Below are 18,894 nucleotides of genomic sequence, written 5' to 3' on the forward strand. Positions count from 1 at the left end.
AAGCTTTCTATAAGGGCACTGTGTAAAAAAACCATCCACTTCAATCCAATTCCACATTTTGAAACACACATCTTACTGAAAGGCTGTTTCTCAGGAGGAATGGTGCCAAGGGAGCTTTGTAAAAGTTGACTTTCAGATTCATAAGAGAATATCAACCAGCACATGGATCATCTACATAGCAATCCAAGAGACAGAATATACTGTCTCTCTTATCCAGCATTTTTCTTCAGGATCTTAGTACGAAAAGTACATGTCCATATAATGCTTTCTAGAATGTTATTGGGCCACATTGTAAGAACTCTGGGAAGAAACTATTACAGTACTGTAAAGCCCCAAAACATAAATAGAATCAATTCATAACAATAATCAATGTATTATTTCCAAATCCCACCATCAAAAACTCTCAACTAACACAAAGAGTAGACCTCACATAACATTTCACAGACTCATAGAACAGACCCTCAAGGTCATCTCAACCAGCTTCTGAAAAAGTCTGCAACGCAAGATGCAACAACTGTGTACCTAAAAAATGGCCAACGGCTTTGCTTCGACATTTCCAACAAAAGAGAGCTCTCCACTTCTGAGGCAGATAGTTGTAGGCCTCCAGAATAAGGTACCCTGCTATTTGGGACAGCCCTTAACTTCATGTTTATAACCAAGAAGGGGTAAAAGATGAAGCTGGTGAAATGGGAACCTCTGATTCTCATGCTAGAGAAAGACAGCCTGTAAACAAGGAACAGAAAGCAGAAACTTTCCAGGCCAGGAAACCACATGGCCATTGACTCGAAAAGGCAGGAGGAAGAGGTCCATTGTTTGAACCTGGCAACTAACATATCCACAGGGCACAAGTCCTGCGTTGTATTAGACAGCAAACTTCTTGTGTGCATGGCTTCCCAATTCTCTGCCATCTACTGTTCTAACCTTTCTGAGTCTGCTACATATGTAGTAGGAAGAGAGTGTAATTGCCTCCTTGGTATAAAGCCTTAACAAGAAATACCACAGCTGTTACTGCAAGGAAACAAAGTTATCAGAAGAATACCTGGTATGGAATACAACCAAATCCTGCCACCTGTAACAGATATATCTGACAGAAAAACAAGGGCCTACTGTTGTGGAATAAGAACAGCTGAACTCACAGAACTGTTTTTCACATTACATCAGAAGAGTGAATCACTCCCTAATTACTTTTGGACATTTGAAGAGTACTTGAGTCACAAGACTCCATTCTGTTATTTCTGCCCCAAATTTGATTCACTAAGCCACTGTGATGTCCAGATGCTTCTCTAAGATCCAGTGATATTACTAGCAAAATCTTCCGACAAGCACTGGATTCCATTCCAGCCAAGATTCTCAGGTTGAATGCACAAAGGTCTTCAGGAAAAAGACATGATTTGTGTAACACTGGCAGGGAACAGGACCTAAATAGAGCACACACTTGGCAAACCCTCCAGTTTCTATAACACCTGAACAGAGCTACTGTGAATTCAAGGACTGAGATTTTCCAAACATTGGAGAACTACACCCTCCACAGAGATTAGACTGGAACTCTCATTAATTAGCTACTGTTCTGCATTAACTACATTTATTTTCTCTGAAATTATAATGCCCTGGAAGCAGTATAGATTCACACATCAGCATGGGGCAACTGACTTGGAAAGCCCTCAGGGTCTTAAATGCAAAGCTGTAGATAAAAAGATATGAGCCCACCTGCAAGTTCCCAATTTAGTGTGTCTGTTCTATTAAATCTTCACAACTGTCATGGTCTCCACTGAGACAGATGACTTGAACGTGGAGAAGCCTGCTCTTGATGAATGTTGGCCTCAGGAACCAGGAAGCAATCTAGCGCTTAGGCTCTGCCAGCAATTATCCAGAACAGGTGCAGAATGAGTTAGATGATAGAGGCCCTGATTCCAAGGAACACTCAGCCTGAGAACACACAACAAACTCTGGAGAACTAAACAGACACACCACACTTGGTTACTCAAGAAACAAAAGAGGCAATGGCCTTAATTAGACACATCCAGCAATCGTAGCTCTGATATATGACCTATATTAGAGCTACGGCTGTAGGCTGGCTCTCCATGGGAGCAGCTGCTCCAACCTCAACTCCATCCTCTCATGTCTCTGAATCCCATATGCTGCCTGAATCTCTGCTCTTTGACCCCACACCAGCTGACTACTCTTCTGTAGCACTTGAACCACTGGACTGTTTCTGGACTACGCTCTTGAATACTGATTTGGCTTTGAACTCTCAGACAAGCTCTTGCTCCTTTCTAAGCAGCACTGGTGCGTGCATGCCCTTGCCCACACCCATGCTGGTGCATGCATTGCACTTGCACTCACTGGTCCTCTCCCTGCTGCTGCCTATAATTGCTTGCAAATCAAAGTGAACTCCTTCAAAGTGAAAGCTGCATGCATGCTCAGCCTAGAACAGGACAACCGTGACAATCCATTTTCAAGGTATAGCATACAAGTAGTAGTCATTTTGTGTAGCTTGGATGCAAACTATGTTTCACTAAAAACATTAGCTACATTGTCATATTGATCTACAACTGAGGAAACCCAGGTTTAAATTCTCCATCAGCCATGAAGCTTACTAAGTGAGCACTATTTCCCAGCCTAATTTCACAGGGTGGTTCTGTGGGAAAAATCAGGAAAGATGGTGCACGTTAGTCATTCCACTCCCACAGTTCTTGATGAAAAGGTGATAAATATAAACATTCTCATAGACAATAAACACAATATAGATGCTAAATCAATAGGAAATTTGAAATGGTATTGTGATTGTCAGGTAACATAACTCTTTAAAATAGCCAAGATTTTTCCTTCCATATAGTTGATTTTTCCAGTATTGCTTCTATATTACTTTTCACCAACCATGCACAAAAACAGCAGTCTTGATCCAATTTTGCTAATTTCAACAATCCTCTTTCTTTTTAAACAAAATCAAAACAGGAAAATGCAAACAGATTAAAATATACTAAAATCCATAAAACCTAACTAACAGCAGAAGAATCTACTGATTACATTAAGGAAGTATTAAGGAAGAAGAAATATACTTGAAGCCGAAGATAAACAAGCCATTGCTATTTTACCTTGCCCAACTGATGCATCTCCAAAGACCTGTTTTGGTTTTTTAAAAAAACTGGGTTCCACAGAACCAGAGCATTCCCCAAGGATTTGAATGGACTCTCTGCAAGAAACTAAGAGGGGAGAAAAACTTGAATGCACTTAGCCACCCACTCACACCTTGACTCTCCTCTTCCCTGAGGAGAGTCAAGTGGTCCATTCAGGTGGTGATTAGCTACAGTGGTACCTCGAGTTACGAATTTAATCCATTCCGTGACTCTGGTTGCAACTCGAATTGGTCGCAACCCAAGGCAAATTTTCCCATAAGGTTCAATGTAATTACCGTTAATCCATTCTGGCGTGGAGGACAGGGAGGCGGCTATTGCTTGGAGGGAGAGTCAGGGGCGGAAAAATGGCCGCGGACCACGTGTCAGGGGTGGAAAAATGGCCGCGGACCACGTGTCAGGGGTGGAAAATGGCCGCGGACCACGTGTCAGGGGTGGAAAAATGGCCGCGGACCACGTGTCAGGGGTGGAAAATGGCCGCGGACCACGTGTCAGGGGTGGAAAATGGCCGCGGACCACGTGTCAGGGGTGGAAAAATGGCCGCGGACCACGTGTCAGGGGTGGAAAATGGCCGCGGACCATGTGTCAGGGGCGGAAAATGGCCGCGGACCATGTGTCAGGGGCGGAAAAATGGCCGCGGACCCCGTGTCAGGGGTGGAAAAATGGCCACGGACCACGTGTCAGGGGCAGAAAATGGCCGCGGACCACGTGTCAGGGGCGGAAAATGGCCGCGGACCACCTGTCACGGGAGGGAAAATGGCCACGGATCCGGTTCGTAACTCGAGGTGGTTCGCAACATGAGGTAAATTTTTGGGGCCGGAGCTGGTCGTAACACGAAAAATTCGTAAGCAGAGGCGTTCATAACTCGAGGTACCACTGTACTTTTTCTTCACCAGGTTCACAGGAGCCAAACCTGCCCCCAAACTCCAACAAGCATTTCTAAGTCCACACCCTATTCCAATCTATTCACTTTCTGTGTTGCAGACAGTATTTCGGTGCATGCATACAGATGTCCCCAAACAGAGCTTCTTAAAGGTGGCCTCCTGTGCACACCTACATAAGCCCCACTGAGTTGTGTGGGAATTAATAAAGAAACTTAGGATTGCACTGCTCAACTGCAATGCCCTTGTGCTTTAAATCTCTTTGCAGTGGGATCTCTTTGCAGTGGGACTTCCTCCAAAGTAAACATACACGAGAATCACATTTGCAAAGGCAGGCAGGAGGAAGATGGGTCCTTAAGTGGCTTCAGCCAGGCATTCACAATGGAAAAAATCCATGCCATCAACATGCATCCTCCCTCTCTCTCTCCTTCAGTATACTGTATGCATATTATTTTATTTGTTTTTCATTAGGCCTAATGAATTTTTATAGTAATTTTATTAAAAACTACAATTACAACAATAAAAATATAAACTAAAAAAATATAAATATAAAATGAAAAGAAGTGACTTCCCCCTTCATCACAACAAGTATAAACAATTTTAGTAACTTACCACCTTCTCTTAAAATATGACAAATGATCTCTTTTTCCCATATCCCATCTCTTATCTATAAACTTAAAGCCTCTTCATTTCAGTCCTGGTGTTAGTAAGTCCATTAAAGGTTACCAGCGATAACAACATAGCTATTTTAACTTTGATCAAATAAACCAACTTTATATTCCTTCCTTTTACTTCTAATAATCTTGATCTTAGACCCTTCAAATAATGTCATAGAACTTGATTTTTTTTCATTTTTTTCTTTGTCCCTTCTCAATAAATTCTTCAAAGCTTTAACAAGCCTCTTTTGTAAATCCAATATAGGAAAATTATCCAGGTCACTCTCTTAGTTTGTTATTTATATATCCCTTTTAATTATTAAGATATCAGCCGGTTTCTTTTGTACGTCCAGTGTAATATCTTTTTCCATGTCATCCTTGTAGCCTGTCATATTTAAATCCACTTTCAAATCAGTCTCAATTTTGCCAGGTACAACTTGTTCCTCTTCCATAACATCTTTTAAACACAGTCTATCTATAGAGGCAGACACTCTTAAAATTGACTTCTGGATCTACTGTTCAAAAACATCCTCCAATATGTCCAATATTAAAATATATTGCTTCATTCTGTATTTGTAAGTCAAGCTTCAGTGTTCTTTTCCTTTAATTGTAATCTTGGGTTCCTTCTAGTTCCCTCTAGTGTCCAATCTTTAAAATCTTTTTTTTTTTTAAAGAATTCAAAACAAAAGCATTTTCCCACTGGAAAGATTCTTTATAATTAATTCCAAAACCTTATTTCAAATTTATCTGGAACTTTGTTTGTAATTTTCTAAAATCAAAATTTTAATCACCTTTTTGCTGTTTATCCCTCCCCCCCAATTCTTTTTTAGTCCTTAAAGTTGTATTTAAAACTTCATTTGCTAAGGATTGAAGAAAACACACCCGGTGCTGTAAAACCTGTCAATCCAAAGGTTCCTAATAGCTGAAAAGCAATCAACAAGCAATTTTCGAAAGTCATTAGAAAAGGAAGTATGCGAACCCAGTGTCCTTTTGAAAGCGCCGACCGTGGTTTGAGCAAGATGGCTATTCCCTCATCTCCCAGAGCTCTAATCCCACCAGAGACTGCTGTCTTGCGATCTCCTCAGGAGGAGCAACTGTCTGGAGCACTTGTGGGCAGTCTCAAGTCCCCTCATTGTCCAGAGAGGAATTATGAAAAACCGGTCTATTCAGTGGCTCTTCATTCCACCGTGGTCGTCACTTCCGCTTTTTGCAGAGTCATCTTCAGTCCTCCATTTCTTCCCCAAAAATCCAGGCCTAATGAATTTTTAGGTAATGTGGACTTTTTTCAAGATATGGCTACAAACTGGTACAATAGCAAATAGTACAGAAAAATATGAAAACAGAAAGAGTGAAACAAATTCCACTGCTACTGGTATTGCAGCTTCTAATACTCTAAGTTGTGAGAAATTAACATTCAATGGCTGGTGTGGGTCTTCCGGGCTGTATGGCCGTGGTCTTGAAGTCTTGTTTCCTAACGTTTCGCCAGCACCTGTGACCGGCATCTTCAGAGTGCAGGAGCACAGACAGGAGCAGTTCTCTCTGTGCCTGCTCCTGTCTGTGCTCTTGCACTCTGAAGATGCCGGTCACAGGTGCTGGCGAAACGTTAGGAAACAAGACTTCAAGACCACGGCCATACAGCCCGGAAGACCCACACCAGCCATCGTATGCCGGCCGTGAAAGCCTTCGACAATACAAATTAACATTCAATTTGCCTATTTCACATTACAAATGACATTTTCTCATGTAGAACTTAATGAATTTCTGTATAGAAGATATCAAAATATCTTGATATTGGCAGTCAAGCACTGAAAGGCGTTACACTGTTAGCAAGAACCTATCTTTCAAGAGAATCTTCTCTTTATAGGCAGCAACAAAAACATCAGTTGCCCCAAATACGGAACTTTTATTCAAGGAAAAGCAATCATATCCCAGTCACTGAACATAGATTTTTTTTAGTTAAAACATTATCCTCTCAGATAATTGTGAAATTCAAGTGAGGTTTTTTTTGTACATTGGAAATGTTAATTTTGCACTTACAATAAACAGCTTACTTTCTTTTTATTGCCAGCTTTCTAACATTAGTGCTTTGACTCTTGATTAGGGGTTCTGGGATTTTTGTTTTAACTAACCATTTCTGCAGCCTGAAAAAAGTAGGAAAACTACTGCTCTAGTTGATCATTCTTGGGTGGGAGGAGGAGTTGATCTTTTGTTTAATCCAGCAACACCATCCTTATGCTACTCTGTTCAAAACTACTTTTCAATATCTCACACACTTTATCCAAAGTTTCAACTGAAAAAGAGTGAGAGAGATGGAATGGAACCATTATTTAAGCAACAATTAGTAACAATGGTTCCAAGGCTTTAACCCAACACATATTTATCTTCTGGGTATAGTGTTGTACTATCTATCTATCCGTACATTCCTCCACCCATCCTCTCTCTTTAGTGCTAAATATCTACTCTGTTTCTTTTTATTAAGAATACATGCTTGAATTCAAATAACAGAGCTAGCAACACTATTCTGCTAGTTAGGAAATTCTTACTACCACCATTCACTCCCTTTCAGCATCAGTTCCATACTCTGCACACTTGAACTCATCTACATGGCTATCCTAAAACTCTTGTGGAAGGACTGCATATAAATAAGCAAATTTTAAATATATGAAGTAGTCACTGTACTAATTGAGTTAAATTAATAATTAGATTTGCTACAGGATTTAATCACTCATTGTACCCTTTACTACTGAAAGGATAGGAAATCCCATTATAGTTCTCTGCAGTAATACTTTTACTATGATGGAATGGACTTATGAAGGCCAGGCTCAGAGAGATAAGCGTGTTCTTAGTCCCCAACAGGAGCGTGGGAAGTTCAAGAAGATGAGGCTGGCACCTCCCTAAGGAATTCACAGTGTGGTGGCTGGCTGGCTTGGGAACTAGGGTTCAGTCTGGGGAGATTGATGTCAGGTTCAGCCCAAAGAACTCCAAGAGACAATGCAAATACAGTTCTGTTGCGTTTATTAGCTACAACCTCCAGACAGAAATCTCCCCAGATTGAACCCTAGTTCCCAAGCCAGCCAGCCACAACACCGTGAATTCCTTAGGGAGCTGCCAGCCTCATCTTCTTGAACTTCCCACGCTCCTGTTGGGGGCTAAGAACACGCTTATCTCCCTGAGCCTGGCCTTCATAAGTCCATTCCATCACATCTACTAGCAAAAATATTATTACTATTGTTTCTATCCCACTCTTCATATTCTAATATGAAGTACTGTACATCAAAATGACCACATAATATCAATACATCTAGTAAGTAATCAGCAGAAATAATAAACTAACAGTAATAGATATAATTTGCAGGAAGATTCCACTGTAATTCCAAGACTGTGCAATTTCCCTACACTTATTTCACAAGCAAAGTCCTTGCTTGATTTAAATCCATTCCTTGTTTATGGAGGTAGTGGGCTAATATTTCTACAAGGAGCATGGTTTGGGCAATCAAAGGGAGATGGACAAAGAAAAGTTTGAAAAATTACTTTTGCACACATACCTGAAAGATGCACACTATGAATGTAATAATTTATTAGAATCTATTCTGCCAACAGCAACTGCAGGGTGGAGAGGAAAGGATGAAAGCAGTGTTGTAGTTTTGCCCTGCTGTTTTATACCTGCATCATAACGTTTCAGATTGTATGAAAAGGGCAGAGCTTGTGATATGACACTAATTGCATCATTATGACAAAACAAGTAGCAAGGTCCTGCTAGCACTCATGTACTCTCTCCCGCCACACACTCCAACATGTCTAAAGTCTACATAAAGCAAAGACCTGCAAGCAGGAGAGAAGCGTACGCTCTGGGCTGGATGGAGCTGTAATAATCTCCCTGAAGGATGAAATCCACACAGATATTAACTTATCCTTAATTATCAATGGAGCAGAGGATGATATGAAATGCTTTAAATTAGCTTGTGTGGGTGTGTCAGCTCGACACTACCTCATCTCTACAGCAGACTGCTGTAATGCATTTTATATGGTACTGTGTTTGAAGGCACTTTAAGGAACTGAAATTGATCCAAAACATTGCAGCAAGACGATGACATCATGATACTTATACAAAGCTTTGTCAACTGTCCTGGCTCCCGGGCATGCCACAATGAACACCTAAAGCTCTTCACAACTTGCAGCAAAAGTACCTGGAAGCTTTCTGTTCATTTCAATGCAGTCTCTCCTTTGGTCGTCTCTACCATCTGAGATTCAGCTATGGAAAAGCACATCCTGCATGGTGGTACTCTGAAATGTTCTCCCACAGGCTGATTATCTAGTGCAGGAGTACACAAAGTCTCAACTGAAGATTCTCGAAATCCTCTAAAGCTGACTTATAGTTGTAATACAAAAGAAGGGGAAATTATGAAGTATACAGTGCGAGGTAATCATATTACATTACACTGACTTTAAATTAAATTATAAATCCACCCTTGGACTCAGTCACCTTTTGGAATGTAGCCGATGGCATATATTTCCAAGGCCAAGCACCTTAAACTGGTGGAGCACAGAGTTCTTTCTCTGAAGACATTTAAATATGACTGTTTTTTTCCTTCACTGATCACTGATCTCTCTGCTGGTTCTTGGTATGGTGCTTTTTAAACCACCTTGCCTTCCAACTGCTTTTTGGCCAGTTTTATTGCCAATGATTTTGTTATAATTTTGAGTCAGTACAAGTCATCCTAAACATGTTTGAAAGCTGGGAATACATGTCTGTAATAAGTATGGAATAAGATGAATGTGGAGTTCCCCTTCTGCTCTAGTGATACTGCTCAGGTAGGATAAGAGCTACTTTGCCCGATAGCACCACACGCATGATCTGTGTGCCGCACCTTTTTCCAAATGTGCTGTATCACACTCAACTTTTTACTTTAAAAAATTGAAACCTGATAGGTGTGATTAAAATTAAAATAGCAAATAGACCCTTCTAAGTATGAAATGTAAATATAACAAAATGGGTGAAATATAAGAGATTCTTACATGAGAATGTGAAGTGAGAATGTGAACAAAACAGAAGCTCAAATGATGACATGAAAATTGAAATCTAACAGAAATATTGCTGGATTAGGACAAGTTAGCTCCCACAATGACAACAAATAAAAAAAGGCAATCCAAACTGTCAGCAAACTGCAAAATATTCACATTCATCAGTTAAAGAGTGTTAAATGTAATTGTATTAAGGAGCAAGCAATGATGTTTGCAATACTCATAGTCAATGAGGAAAGCTAACGTTTGCTGCACGGTAAATTATCCCCAATTACATTTAGCAGAGTGGCTCCCTAATTATACATACAAACAAAATAACGCACAGCAACCCTAAAGTAATTCAATCATTTCCTTTGCACATTAGTATCATTCTGGCACTACTGTAGAAGGAGCCAAGTCTCCTTTTACCATTTGTGATTCTGTTTCACTCAGACAATGAAAAACCACTTTGGGAAGCTCCTATGGTTATTGAATCTCTATCACCCTAAAATGCAAAGGCTTTAAACCTGTCTTTCTCAATTAAAGCAAGCTGGACTACAACTCCCATACTCCTCTCTAATATAAGTCATTTCCCGGCACCAATTGGGAATGGCTAGTTCAAGGAATTGAGACAGACTGATCCCCCACCCCACTTTTTTTTTCAGGAAAGAACAAGGCAAATCTTTATTCTCTTTATTCTATTTATTACAATTCTAAGCTCTTACTCTTGAAGACTAATTGAAGCCCTACTTATAACTCATTTGGAAGAGGGGGGAGGGGGGAAGTTGTGGCTTTTGAGATGTTGCTAAACTACAATTCCTAGCAATCCCTGCCAGCATGATCAATGCTGTGGAAGGGTGGAAGTTGTAGTTCAACAAAATCTGGAGGGCCACATGTTGCAAAACCATCTTGCAAACTGATTGACACCATTAGGAAAATCTTTGGACAACTGAAAACCCGGATGTTCTCTACACACACAGCAACAGATACCTGGAAATGGTGTGTGTACATGGTGCAAAATCATGATTATGCAAACTACAAGAGAGAGCATGACAGATGACACTCTCTTCCTATTGCTCTACATTTGGGGTAGGCATGTAACTGGTACTACTACAAGGCAGAACATAGAACAACTTTACAATCAACTATAAGTCAAATGTATCCTTTTGTCCAATTCACCAAGGCAAAACTTCCAAAATCTGATCACCCTGAGCCTACTACACCCTGCTCTGCAATAGTCAGGAATCTCAGCTACTAGAAACAAAGGTGTCCCAGATTCAAATGCCACCTTGGATGCTAACTCAACAAAGAGGTTTTAGGAGAATCTCTATTCTCAGATCCCTACCATAAAACAACAACAATGATCACAGTCTGTCTTTATTTCTTTAAGGCCTCTCTATTTGGATATAAGGAACTTTGGTGTGGCTATGTCTCAGCAGGTGGCAACAGACCTTCTCTGGGCTTAGAAGCTAAGCCTATCGGGATAGGAGGGTACTAAGAAATCCCATAACTGTAGACTGGATGAAGAAGTGAAAATAATAAAGATCTGTCCCCCCAAAAATTGCATGGATGCGTTCATGTAATAGAACTCATTTAAAGGGCATTTACCTTTGCACTGTTAATAATGACTATTAGAACTCCATATATTATATTTCCAGCTACTAAATTACTGCTTAATAAGCCATTCGCACATAGAGATTGTGGCATTTGCCAAAATACAGCCCTGGATATGATTCCTTCCAGTTGTTGAATTCAATTTTTGTAATTAAAAATGGCTATTTACTTAAAAAGAGCTGTTCTCCAAAAGCACATACATTTGGGAATCAGTTTCTGAAGACAAAATGCAACTTTTGAAACAGATGTTAGAAGCTTTCATGAGCCCTGCTGGAACTATACCCAGTTCTAATATACAGGAAAACAGTGGCATTCCTTAACAAAAAGATACCTTTTTTAGAGCAGACCCATTTCTCTCTTCGTTTCCTCCCATCCTGCACGCAGAGAGCAATCTGCATCTTGCCAAACTGATTGTATGACAGAAGGATCTAATTACCTCCTGAAAATAGAGCACTTATGAATAAAGATATTTGGGGCAGAGATAGTGTTCTCTCCCAAGAATGATGGAGGATAAATTCGAATATTAAAAGTATTTAGTTTTTTTTTTTTAAAGCCTTGACAAGCAATCTTAAAACCTTATTTTATCAAGAAGCTTTATCTCTGATTCCAACTCTGGAGTCACTTTTTTTTTTTTAATTAGGAAAGCCCATTCTGAGTTCCACCCACATCACCAGGAATTCAGGGAGGGGAATTCCCGTGCCAGCTGCAACAAGGGGGGAGCTCCCAAGCAAGGCACCAGTCCTGGAAGACTCACACAAAGAATTCTTTCACACTACACATAACCTCCTCGGGTGAAAATAGCAACCTTGTTAGAGCAGAGGTATATTCGCTGCTCTTGGCTCGTCATAAACGTCTGGCCTGGACTTGCTCCGATGCCAGCCCTGACTCCAGCTCACAAGCAGCTCTGCCTCGGGGAAAGGATGGGTTATTTCCACAACTCTGCTGCCTCTCTCTGCACCAAGTAATCTACAAAGTCTAGTCCAGTTGCAAATTGACCCCTCCTTTGAGGCCCCTGTACCAGAGAAAGGACCCAGACGTTGAGGAATCACGAAAAATGAATGAGCAAAGAGATCAGCAAAATCAAAAAGAAATGATTCTCTGGAGGCAGAAGAAAGGGAAGAAGAGAAATTAATTCTAAAAAGAAGATCTGCTATTGATTCTTCTTTTAGCATTCTTTTGCCCTTCTTCTATTCCTTTTTCTTTCGGGGAAAGAAAAAAGAAAACTGTTGCTCTCACTTCATGGAGTTTTATCACACTGCAAAGTTCACCTGCCTACACCAACGGATCCATGGCGCTGCAGAGGCGAACAAGCATTACTAATCTATTTGCCTGGATATCACTATAGATGCAAAAAAAACCTTGTCCCTTGAGGCAAAATATCATTCATAGCCAGACTTAGGTAGCTTTAGGTAGCATCCATAAATGCTTTCATTTAGAGTTTGCAATAAAATTATCAGCGTATCCTGCCTGGCCATTCCCACCAGCCCCTCCCTCACCCATTATAGCCAACAGGCATTTCAAAGAGGAAAAGTGGTACCAAAGGGCAGCCGTTAGGGAATAAGACACCAGGAACAGTCAAAAGAAGGTACAGCTAAGATTTTACAAAACACAAAGTCAATGTTTCAGTTGAAACCTGGGATGTCGCAGTAATCCTTATGAAAAATCAGGATTATAGGTGCAAAGATTGTCCAAGTATCTAGCCCAAATCTGCCCATGATCCAAGGGCCAAAGTGTAATAAGAATCTAGGAGTTCTACCCTCATAGTTCATTTTATTTATTTCTTTAGGTGAGTCTAAGACATCTTCTTTCACTGCTTGAAACTAAGAAGTGTGTGCCAGATTGTGACTCTAAAGTGATTGACAACTGTACCCAAAGCCTGCATATGTTCAAGTATAACTTGTTGCAGGACAAGCTTACAAATGGCATTTGACCTGCAGCACAAACGTAAAGGACTTGACCATCAGTTATTTTTAAAAAATGATAAACATTACATTTTTGGATTGAACTATTTTAAGAAGAAAATAACAGACACACACATACACACACTGGCGCAAGGAAAGCAACAACAAGCCTCCTTGGCTTTGATGGTTATTTCCCCAGAATCCAATTAAATAGCAACCATCCACAAAAATGCGGCAATATTCCTTCACACAAGCCATGCATTCAATATAACGGTCAGCGCAAACTGTAGTACCTTATAACAAATTGATCAAGAACAAGAATCAATACAAGTATCAGCCACAACCTTGAATAACTTTATCTTCCAAACCCAACACTGGATATTTCCCAAACAATTGCAATTTTGCTTAAAGCAGTACATTACTAATTTTCTTAAGACAAAAAGTAGCATGTTTCTAATTTTCAACCAGTAAGGGAGAAAATCTCTGAATTGGCATGCAAGAACTTCTGCACAACTCTTTCATTCAAAAACGGAATTATTCACCTTTGCTAACTTAGAATTCTCTTTTGCAAAATAATCATAATCACAATAAATCTCCCCCAAAGCCATAACAATATTTCTACATTATTTTATTCTAGAATATCATCTAACCAGGAAACATATTTTCAAGTATTACATTTTAATTCTGTCTGAAACCAAAACCAAAACATAAAGTTGGAGGGGAAACTATGCCTTTTTTTCACATGCAGGTAGTTCATGTTGTCATAAGCCTCAAATATCCAACACCTCCTAAGTCCTTAACTAAGACATCACATCCATGATCACATCACTATTAACTTAAACATGCACAACAAAACACTTGTTAACAAAGGCAACTATTTCCAACAAATATGACATTTACCCTGTGCCATTGACAATCAAAGCATTCTGTCAAAGCATTTCATGACACTTGTTCCTCTCGCCTCTTACAATTCCTGCTTTATCTTATATTGATCTACAGATATTGCAGAACGGCACATTTCTGTTGCTGAGCAATCCTCCAATCACCTTAACTTTTTATCTGCACCTCATTCCCACCCCATCTCCAATTGCATCAGCACCCCGAAAGGCTGGCCGGTTGGTTTTCTCATACCTGCAGTTCGGAGGTGGATCCAGGGTTATTTCGGCTAGCTCCTTCTGAATTCTGTTGGCAAAATGAGAACAGGCACAAAGCATTTGAGACAGTCGAATAAATCAGGGAATTACACTGCCCTCTACCACCATGCAGTTAAATGCAAGATTGGTTTTGCCTTCTGTAATGCTAACATGGCTGCTTCCTCTTTGTTCTCACAGGCACAACCCAAATCCCAGGACAGAGAAACTTTACAGCTTTTTTCCTTCACTGTTATGGTAAACAGACAGAGCATTTACACCTTAGCCTGGCAGGAATCCCTTCAGAGGTCTCTGAAAAGTGAGTCTTAGGAGTTTTCAGCTATTCTTTATAAAGGGTTTTTTTAAAAAAAAAATCTTATATGCAAATGAGACCAGAAAGGGAGGCAAGGGGAGGGAAAGAGGAAATACAAGAAGATTTCAGAATGACTTTGTACCAATAACTGAAGGAGTTACAGCCAAAAGCAATTACACAGAAAATAACAACACTTTTGGGCTGGATTTTTTCCGACTTCAGACAGTGAATTTTAGCATTTCAGTCCACTTGATAACTATGCAGGCAAGTGATCAGAGCAAAATCTTGAGATAACTTTAGATGCACTCCCCCCCCCTTCTATTCTTTCCTCTCTCCCAATATTTGTATTGAAGATTTGCTGGTGACTCTGTTCAATAAAACAAATACTGATATTATCAGTGATGGATCCAGCCCTGATAGCGCCTCTGGACAAAAGCTATAATGTGTCAGCAACTAAAAAAAATTATCAGTTTTATCACAATTTAATAAAAGATATCAAAAGGATGGAGGTTCTGTCATTTATCCCAAGAACAAAATATTTTAGGGAGAGGCACACACTGATGATTTTAAAAGTTCAGGCAATTTATGCTTTGTCGACAGAACATTCATTACTATGACAAGTGCACCAGATATAGTTTAGATACTTTAGACTTGTACTCTACATGAATTTACACAAGTTATGGAACTAAAAAGTGGGTCGAAAATTTCAAAACACCAAATAAAATATTAGCAAAACATTCAGAGTCATTTTCTTCACAACAAACAAATTGTACAAATACTTTGTGAGAGCAGCTGGCAAGTTACTTTAAATGCATCAGAGGTCATTTTTAAAAAAGATTAATATCCTATTTTTTCAAAAGATCTATTGTAAGCATTTTGTTTCCAATTTTGTTCAATTTAGTATTTAAAATGAGAAGCTGGAAAAAGCTAATATTGCTTTCAAATAATGTGTGCAGAGCTTGAAGTACAGTGCAACATTTCAAGATTCCTAATGAAAGTCTACATTATGGTAGCAGCACATTTTGCCCACAAACATACTGGCCCACTTAATGTTGAAACTACTACTGATTTTAACAAAAAAATGGCTTGCACTTTTAAAGTTTTTTTTATGCCATTTGACAGATAGACTACTGGATAATGTAATGTGGATTCCTAGCTGAAACAGAGCTTCAGGAAAAGGGATTACTCAGTTATCTCTGAAGAGGCAAGGTTCAAGGTATTTCAAGCTTGCCCAACTCAGATGGCTATTAAAGAAAATTAAAAGCATATGTGCTTCTTTGAAAGCAAAGCTGTGAGAAAGCATATATGCAGATACTGATATTGTTCACTTAGGAGCAACCTATAAAAGGCTCTCGAGTTTTTGAAACTTCACAGATAAAAGGAAAGTCAATAGCTGGATGGACCACAAAGGTAAGAGACGGTCAAGTTAACAGCCCTTCTTGCATTTCAATTGCATACAGAAAACCCAGCCCATCCATGTTCACAAAGTAAGTTGACCTGCACGGAAGCTCTAAAAGAAACAACAGCCACAGAATTCATATAACTTGGAAAGAGTTCTTCTTTCAGAGCATCCAAAGACAGTCAACTGAAAAAACAGCCAATGAAAGTATCCTCTCATTATTTCAGGGTGTCCCCTGCACGGAAGATGGCAATCTAGATCTGGGCCTCCTTGCCTGAATGAACACATGCAGCAACAAGGTGTCACCCATGCAAAAAAAGGTCTACACATGGGCCAAGTGGGCCAAACCAGAGCCCAGCAGATGGCAAGAGGACAACCTTCCCAGGGTGCATTTCAACCCCCATCAATCACATCTGCTTTCCGTAGTAGCAGAGTTCTCAGGTGAAGAAACTGCCTATGCAACCCTCCCATCTTCAACCTGGCAAATGGGTTGGGTGAATGGACCCCTAGGAGATCTGAGCAGGAGGCCCTGCAGTAACTGGATTCTAACCCTAAAGCCATCTCTTATTACAGGCCTTGTCATCGAAGAATAAAGTTTGCCCCTTTACAATAAGTGTCTTCTCATCACGAGAGGCTTCTCTCCTGCTCCCTTTCCCCTAAAGAGAGCGAGAGAGAAGAAAGGAAGCAATCAGGTATTTGGATCTATTACCTTTTAGCACTAGTAGATAGCTTAGCAGTAGTTTTGCTGGAGAGTTTGGTATTTTTCTTCTGCTGTGTTGCAGAAGGTTTCCTTTCTTCCTGTTCCTCAGGCTCAGGTGCTGGCGGGTCCCTCTGATCTGCGTCTGAACTACCACTGCTGGTACTTGGGCTTTCATCATCTGACCTTTGTCTATCACTGGACATCTTGGGAAATGTTGGGGGAAGGGGCAAAAGGAAGGGAATGGGACAAAAGAATATCAGTTAACTAAGTGGAGTGCAATCCACTCAATGCCCTATCATTCCGAGCGGAATTATTCCAGCCCCCTTACAACTAAATGGTTGAACAATTCTTTTAAAAGTTTCAGTTTCATGTTATAGAGCAACAGTTACCGTGTTTAGGGATGGCACAATTTGAAGGAAGGAAGGATCTCAGTGTTTAAATATATATTATTCTGTTTTCAAATCTCAATTCATTTTACAAGCTCAGCTCCACAATTCTTCAGACAGTACGTCAATCACCTACTTTTTAAAGGCGTGAGGCAAATTTAGCAAAGTGTTCAAGCAATAAGCATTAATAACTCATGACACGCTGTAAAGATTGCCCTTTTTTAAAAAAAAACTCTCAAATGCCCTGTAAATATTTACACTGGAGCAGAAGGGGTCAAGTCAACCATATTCTCCTCCTCCCAATATATTGCCAATAACAATACTTGAGCTGTTATACAAATGGGGAGGCCCAAACCAAACCAATAAATGCCCCACTCCCTCTTGTCTCCTTGTATTTAAATAGCTGGAAAGGATTTGCTATTTCAGACTCCAATGTTTTTCTCTCAGTCAGAAATCAGCCAGCTCGGGTTCTGTTGGCACGGCCATCAGCAAGAATTACATTTGGTCACTACAGAGTAGGCTGGAAATGGGGGTGGAGGGAAAGAGAAAGAAAGAAGAAGAGGAGGAAGAAGAAGAAGAAGAAAAGAAGAAGAAGAAGCATAATTCAAACTGCACCTTCTGGAAAGCTTTCAACGCCACCGAGTCTTGATCAGTTTCTACAAAACAGACCGACATATTTTTTCCTGCCCCCTCTTTAAAAAAAAAAAAAAAAATCCAGGAAAGATGAAATTGGGGGTGGGAGGCGGTTGGGTTTTTGTATTGTATAATTAAAAAATGAAAAAGAAAGAAGGATGGTCCTCGTCAAAAATTGCAGCAGCAGGGCAGAAACTGAAGCTTTGCCCTCGTTCTCTCTCTCTCCCCCTCACACACACATACAAACAGACACACATACAGTCGTTGTCGTCGGCGTCGCCGTCCCCCCCCCGCCGCCCCCTCCTTCTCCTCCTCCTCCTCCTCCCCCTCCCCTCCTCCTCTTGGCTCTGTAGGGAGAGCCGAGCTCCCAGCCAGGAGGTATGGAGAGGCTGTTATGGTAGGAAGCTTTCCACCACGACCAGTGTGGTGTGTGCGCACCAAGTGAGGCGTGAACTCAGTCCGGTTCCTCCGGCTCTCCTGACCACCGCCAGGCAGCGAGCGCTGAAAACAAGAACAAAGCTCCCTCTACCAATCTCTCTCTCTCGCTCCCCCCGCTCCCCCTCCTCTCTCCTCCCCCCACCATGCTCGCCCAGGCTCCTGATGCAGCCACCTAACCCTTTTCTCCTTTACCTTCGCAGGCGTCCTGTCCCGATGTTAGATCGGAGGGGAGGGATGGAGGGGGGAGGGAAGGGGATAAAATGTCCTTGGAGGGGATGGAAGCAGCCGGGGGGGAAATAAAGCAGCAGAGGACGCTCTGTGGCCGGGCAGTGTGGAACATTGAGAGTCGGAGCGGGGGGGTGGGGGTGGGGGGAGAGTGAGTGAGTGAGAAAGGGGGAGGCGCAGTAGGCTCGACGGCCGGAGGGTGGCGCTGCCGAGGCCTCCTTTTTTTCCCCTCCTCCAAGCGACTCCCGCGGTGGGGCAGGGGGTAACGTGGACCCGGGATCGAGTACTCCCCCTCTTCCCCTCCCTCGAGGAACAGGCCGGATGGAACGAAGGAAGAATCGAACGTTCTACCGCCTCCGCCCCCGTGTGTCGCTACGTTCGGTTTCAGAACCTTGCAGTCAGCAAAGTTCCAAATGGAGGGGGGGAGGCAGGGAGGGGGACGGCGCTCGCTCCCTTTACTGCCTGACAGAGCGCGCCCCCCTG

At 41.2% G+C, this 18,894-nt stretch overlaps 1 protein-coding gene across 4 annotated transcripts in view; it reads right to left on the minus strand.

Moving 5' to 3' along the window:
- UBE2E3 (ubiquitin conjugating enzyme E2 E3) overlaps positions 1-18,539 on the minus strand; it is a 109,048-nt gene extending 90,509 nt beyond the window's left edge. The window contains exons 1-4 of one of the 4 annotated variants that reach the window (XM_088135745.1): positions 18,187-18,202; positions 17,731-17,771; positions 16,739-16,932; positions 14,319-14,369 (exon numbers count right to left, since the gene is read on the minus strand). In XM_088135745.1, coding sequence (XP_087991871.1) covers positions 14,319-14,369; positions 16,739-16,932 — 245 coding nt within the window. In that variant the 5' untranslated portion in view covers positions 17,731-17,771; positions 18,187-18,202. Of the gene's footprint in view, positions 1-14,318; positions 14,370-16,738; positions 16,933-17,730; positions 18,003-18,186; positions 18,258-18,378 lie in introns of those variants that run through there. The other 3 variants (XM_007422294.3, XM_025177323.2, XM_025177318.2) reach the window with 3 other exon arrangements.
- Positions 18,540-18,894: the final 355 nt, after the last annotated feature.

The sequence above is a fragment of the Python bivittatus genome, unplaced genomic scaffold, assembly GCF_059951505.1.
Source record: "Python bivittatus isolate LINGU-HERP-01145 unplaced genomic scaffold, Pbiv_v1 ctg000200_np1212, whole genome shotgun sequence".
Taxonomy (NCBI): domain Eukaryota; kingdom Metazoa; phylum Chordata; class Lepidosauria; order Squamata; family Pythonidae; genus Python; species Python bivittatus.